Below are 6,000 nucleotides of genomic sequence, written 5' to 3' on the forward strand. Positions count from 1 at the left end.
TCATTGTGTCCCAGTCTGTGGTCTCCAAACACGTGATTGTTCAAACACATCTTTAAGCTATAAATTGTGGTACCTGGGGGGTTGCTGGATCATTACAACCCTAATAAAGATCCAAGAGGTCTCATTCATGAGGTTAACAGACATGTTATGAGGAAATTACGGCTCAGTAGTGTGTGGACAGTCCATTGACAGCTGTGGGCAGCTCTGGACTGCCTCTCCACCTACAAAGTATCAGCTGTCAAAAGGGGTCAGTGTCAAAAATATGTAGTACTACTTGTCTGTGGTCTACTTATGGTTGTGCTGTTGTTTGTCCATCAACCAGCCGCAAAGAAGAGCAAAGTTATAACTTACAAAGTGTTTGCAGGACTGCTTGGGAGCATGTTTGTATTGGCTGAAAACCTTTGTCCATAGGGTCCATAGGCAAATACTCCACAAATGGATACAACCACAGTAGCATAAATTGACTGACCAAGAATGTTCTTCAAGTCAGTGTGCAATGTGGTTTCACCCAAGTACTTGACCATTCAGAAATTCAACAGTGCATCGGTTATAGAGACAAAATGTCTTGGTTCCATGACAAAAATCCAAAGGTGCTTTTCCCATGAGACTTCAGGTTATTGCAGAAAATATACTCTGTGGGAAATGAAGGTATATGATATTTTCACGACTACCTACTTGTTAGCAAAAGGCTTCCCTGGGACACATATTAGCTTAGCCTGGGACACAGGCCTCATTTAAAGTATATCACTTTAAATAGTGGGGTACATGTCTGATGGTCTTTATTTTAAAAACTGACAAAAAACGGACAGACGTAGCTCTAAATGGTCCTATAATGGCCATCTACACTTTACCTCTTCTGCTTTAACTATCAAGTAGAAACAATAGGTCATTGGGTAGCATGTTTGCTGCATCAACTTATGAACTATAGAAATCCTAGAGAAGAAAAAATGGATTAGTTTATCTGGACCTAAGCCAATGAAGACCAGAGAGCTCAGGCTGACTCTGACCTGGCCTGTTGGGTCTTGGGAAAGGTTGTAGTAAAGGTCATGGTCAGCTATACCACTATCTGATATAACCAGCCTAATGGGGGGTGTATTTGACGCTCAAACATTTAAGTTCTGAACACTGCCAAGTCACAAACAATGCTATTTAGAGCAGTCACACTGCTCAAGTCGAAAATGTTTACAAATGTACCACAATATACTTCACAAGGTACTGCAAATTTACTACAAGGCAATGCATCTTAAACCACTTCAAACCACTTTAACTGTGGTTTAAGATGCATCATGTGTTAATGTTGTATTTCTAAGGGTTGGCAGAGAATAGTACAGGCCGGACAGAATTCAGATCTGCTGTGCTTACCCAGTAAGGAGTTTCCTATCCTGGGAAGGTGCTAGAAAGACAAAGGGGAGCTATAAATCATTTGTTTTCTGGACTCACACAGGTGGTGAGCAGCACTGAACTTGAACATTGTAAAGACCTGTTAAGAGTTCAGGTTAAGTCCCACCAACCCCCACATACACCAATGAATAGAAAATTTAGGTCAAGCAGCACAGTGACCTCAGACGAGAAACCTTCAAAAGAAGAAAGAGAGAAGACCCCTCCCCAACCCCCAACACCATCCACTTCTCTTACAAATCAGAGAGCATTACATCTAAAGAGGCATCCTTTCATCTCTCATGCAAAAGTGAGGCAGACAACTTTGGTTCATTCAAGAACAGAAGGTGCTTTTACAGGTCATGGAGAAAGTGATTAAACCCAACAAATAACACCATGTTCAATTAATAAGGATTTACAGTAGAAAATCCCACTATGCAAGTCATTCATCCAGCTATCCCACTCTGCTCTTAATACCACCCTGGTCTTCATTTTAACAGTTGAATCCCACTCCCATCTGTTTAAAAAAGAAAATGTCCCAGCCCTTATTTGGCCCGGGGTCTGGTGCTGAAACCTCTGCTTTTATTAAAACGCAAGGTCCACAGCTCTGTTTCAGACACTGTCTTTTCCCTTTTCTTCCATTTCCTTGTTTCTGTTGAAAGGAGACAATGAAACAAAGCACGAGAAAACGTTTTTCTTCCTATCTCCACCTCACTTCTTCTCACCTCATTTCTTCTCCAAAGCCCTTTGACATAAACAGAGCCCATCTCTCCAACTCTCTATAAAGAGACTATCCAGCCTCCCTGGGAGCTTGAACCACAGACAATAAATTCACATTACTCTTGCACAACACTTTCTCTCGTGTGCTGCCTCCCAACCTGACCCAGCTCACTTTTCATTCATTACTTTACCCTCTTTTCCATTTTCTCTCTTGTATCCTTGTCTTCCTCTTTTTTTCTTCCTTTCTTCCTTCAACCAATGTCTTTAATCCCACCTTAATCTTTTACTCAAGCCCATCAGTGCAGTCAGCACACTTGAATGACTCTTTCCTCATTTATACCTAATCCAAATTTTCTAAGCAGAGGGCTAGATGAAAAGAAGGGGTTAAATGTCTTTATTGTCCTAAAGCTCGTAGCAATTTAACACAGACAGACTGATTTTTACAAAGAGACAGAGTAAATGGTTGGTACCAGAGTATCTTTTCAGTGTACTTGTCATTGTGTCTTACTTAATTATTTTATTTTGGAGAAAACTCTGTTTATCTGCTAGAAATATAACGATAACAAAACATCCATCAGTGGCCCAGTGGTCGGACTTGAAGAGGAAAACAAAAACTTGCAAATGTTCAAGAAGAGTAAAAAATAGATCAAAGTGTTTGTACCAACTCATTCAAATGCAATCACAACCCAATCACACTGTGTCCTCGCAGCTCTTTTAAGCGAACGGGTCAGTGGTGTTTTATTGTTAGTGGGAGCTAGCCTAATGAAAGGGACAATGCAAAGATTAGCAGTGCCAGCCAGGCGGCTCAAACTTCACCCTGGCTTTAATTGCTGTGAACAAGAGGAGATGTAGAGGGAGGGCAAACAGAGGACAAAAGAGGAGGGCAAGCGCAGGAGGAGTAGGTAAGACGAGGTATGGAGCTTAGATGATAAATGTAAGTATGGCATTTATGGGGGTATAATATGTCCATCTGGTCCATGCTGGTATGGTATGTGTCAAACACTGAATGTGATCTTTTAAACATCTAATAAACCAAAGAAAATAGTGAAGCTTATAGATGACCAAAAGGCACAAAAGACACACACTGCATGCCACTAGTGGATGTATGCATATGCACATGGACAGATTTCATTGTTTTGACTTGGTGGTAATTAATGCTTTATGAAAAGATTTACATTGTTGCATCCAGCTGTGTTTGTGAAGTCCCTCCCTTGAGTTTATTACAGAGCTGTGGCATCACGCAGCAGCAGGATCCATATGAGCATCTCCAAAGCAAATTTTTCCAGAGTGCTAAAGTAACTAGGCTATCTGAGCTATCCCTGTCCTGAATCTTCTTTAGTAAAACTCACAAGGACCGTGTTGATATTATCTTGTAATCTGTAATGCCTTTTCCTAAATGTTGACCTATACCATTACTTACAAGGTACACCACTGGGCGAGTGGTTGAAGAAAACTGCCCTGAGCAATGGCCAAAATTACACTGTAACACAGTGGTCAAGGAAAAAGTGATGACATCCCTGACTAAATTATGGCCTTTTCACTGTACTGTCCTGTAGCAGTGTAACTTTTCTCTCTTCTTCTGCTCTTTTCCTTTTATTCTTTCTCTTATGTCCTCTCCTCCCTGTGTTCAAAGCAGTTCCAGACAAAGCACCGAAACTGATGCATACACTCATGGGTAATGATGTCATGTTACAGTTCACCCATGATATGACCAAAGTCTGACAATGGTGCATCAAAACAACTGGAATGCTAGAGGACACGAAGCATTCAAGGACAAATAAAGGCATGGAACTTGAGGTAGGGGTGGAGTGCAAAATCTGCTGTGTGACAGCCTTTTAGCTCCACAAACTTATCAGAAACTGAAAAAAAAAATTCCCATTAGGGTTGTGAAATCATCTAAATTGACTTAGAAGTGTTTTGTCAGCCTTTCTTGAACTAAGTAGAAGCATGTAATCAGTTTAAGAATAAAACCATATAATTGAGGTAAAACATAAAATGACTCAGTTTTTCATGTAACAAAAGCTCAGCCAGAGGTTACTGACACTTACCAGTCCAGAACATGTCGATATGGCTGCAGAGGAGGCCGACTGGTTACGGATAAATCCCTGATAAAGGCAGTTGTGAACCTTTGCATCATCCATTGCTGTGGTGATGCCATTTGAGCTGATCATCTGCACAGTGAACCCAGGGCCAACCACAGAAGATGGATGCAGGTGAAGGTGCATGTCATGCCCAAAGGCAGAGAGGCGATAGTGCAGAGAAGGAGGCAAGGACCTTTTGCCGCGATGGCTTCGCCTGGTCACATCATGGGTCAGGTACGCTCCCTGAGAGTCCACTTCCACAGGGGTTACAAATACGTAGTCTGATGATAAGGGATGATAAGGGATAGAAAGACTACATCAAAAAATTCTGATGTCAAATACTTTAGCACAAAGACATCATGTTTTAACTACAATTTTCAGTATAATTTAGAATATGCATAATTTGACCAAGTGGGAGTGCTGTCTTCTTCCTTGCTTATATGTGCCAGTGGAGTCACCAAGGTGTCATTTTCATTCAAACATCTATCTCTCTTTCATCATTGTTATTTTCAGCATCCAAACCTTTCTATAGTATACCTCTGGAAAAAGTGCTGGGAGTAAACAAAAGTATGTAAATCACATTCGGGAAAGCGGAGGACAGAAAAGGGAGTCTTTGAATAAGTACTGCACTCACTGGTTGTAAACAAGCATTTCTATCATTTCCATCCACATAAGCAGTAGTCATGTCACACTGTGTAACAAGTAATATTCTTCACTGTTTAACACTCTGGTCTAGTAACTGATTCAATGTTGGCATTTATCTCACTTTATTCACTTTCTCCCTATAAACATGGAATACAGCCAGCTGGAAGAAACATCCTCAGATGTGAAAAGACAAGCACTCACCATGATTTAATCCGTGGCTGTTGCTGGAAGAATAGCTGGCTGAAACGGTGTGGGAGGCCTGTGAGCAGTAAATGTGCAGCGTCTGAAAGAAAAAAATCATAAATGGACAGGTAGCAACAGGTTACAAGCAGCAGAAAACTGGGAGCCAAAAGGGGATATCGAGTTCCTCTACTGAAATATGAGTTGCACTTGAGATTAATTTGGGATCACTTTTCACCGCAATGAATGTGATTAGACAAGTTTGTCGCTGATTTAGTCTTGCTGATAAGAGACAACTGCTTGTTTGGTTTTTTTCTCGCAAACTACACGTGCATGTGCTGAATTTAAAAGTGCACACGTATATATTTTTCGTATGTAAGTGCAACATGCCTTGAAAATACTCCAGGACAAGAGGGTGGAGAGTAGCTTGACTGAGGTGCAGCCGACCAGCGGGATTGGTAAAGTCCATAACAGAAGAAAAAGGCAATCCATGGTGATGGCATGCAAGCTCACACCTCCTCCGTTACCTCCTAAATGAGCGCAAAAGTAGTAACCTGTGGTAGCGCATAGTGCAGTTGGCACGCATTGTTTAGTGGTTCTGTCCGCCTGCTTTGCTCGCTCAGGTGAAGTCGGAAAGTTGCAGAAGCCGGTGGTGCGCGCAGACGCGGTGCGCACACACGAGAGTGTGTATGTGTAAGCGTGTGAGCGTGTGTGGCGAGAAGCGGCGGCCAGCGGTGTCGGGGATCACCGGGAGGAGCGCTGACTGAGCATTCAGCTCGGCTCTGAGAGAGTGGGCCTGCGGGATGGAGCACAAGTCAGCGGCCGACAGCCAATCAGCGCGCGGCATCATTTACCACGCGTAGATAAAAGAAGAAAAAGAGATTCTCCTCTTGACAGCGGCTGGGCTGCTGGTGCCTTCAGAGGCCGCCGGGAAATTTAAGCTTTAAAAGTTGTGTGAGCCGATATTTAATCAAAAGTTGGCAACATCAAAGATCTG

General features: G+C 42.3%; 1 protein-coding gene across 3 annotated transcripts in view; it reads right to left on the reverse strand.

Moving 5' to 3' along the window:
• adamts18 (ADAM metallopeptidase with thrombospondin type 1 motif, 18) overlaps positions 1 to 5,791 on the reverse strand; it is a 53,789-nt gene extending 47,998 nt beyond the window's left edge. For 2 of the 3 annotated variants that reach the window (XM_085291985.1, XM_085291900.1), the window contains exons 1-3: positions 5,394 to 5,791; positions 5,025 to 5,106; positions 4,146 to 4,459 (exon numbers count right to left, since the gene is read on the reverse strand). In XM_085291985.1, the coding sequence (XP_085148111.1) occupies positions 4,146 to 4,459; positions 5,025 to 5,106; positions 5,394 to 5,495 (498 nt within the window). In that variant the 5' untranslated portion in view covers positions 5,496 to 5,791. Of the gene's footprint in view, positions 1 to 4,145; positions 4,460 to 5,024; positions 5,107 to 5,393 lie in introns of those variants that run through there. The other variant, XM_085292070.1, reaches the window with a different exon arrangement.
• Between the last annotated feature and the right edge of the window lie 209 nt (positions 5,792 to 6,000).

The sequence above is a fragment of the Mchenga conophoros genome, linkage group LG1, assembly GCF_057382185.1.
Source record: "Mchenga conophoros isolate Kocher_MC1m ecotype Shallow Benthic linkage group LG1, M_conophoros_male_GT1.1, whole genome shotgun sequence".
Classification (NCBI taxonomy): Eukaryota; Metazoa; Chordata; class Actinopteri; order Cichliformes; family Cichlidae; genus Mchenga; species Mchenga conophoros.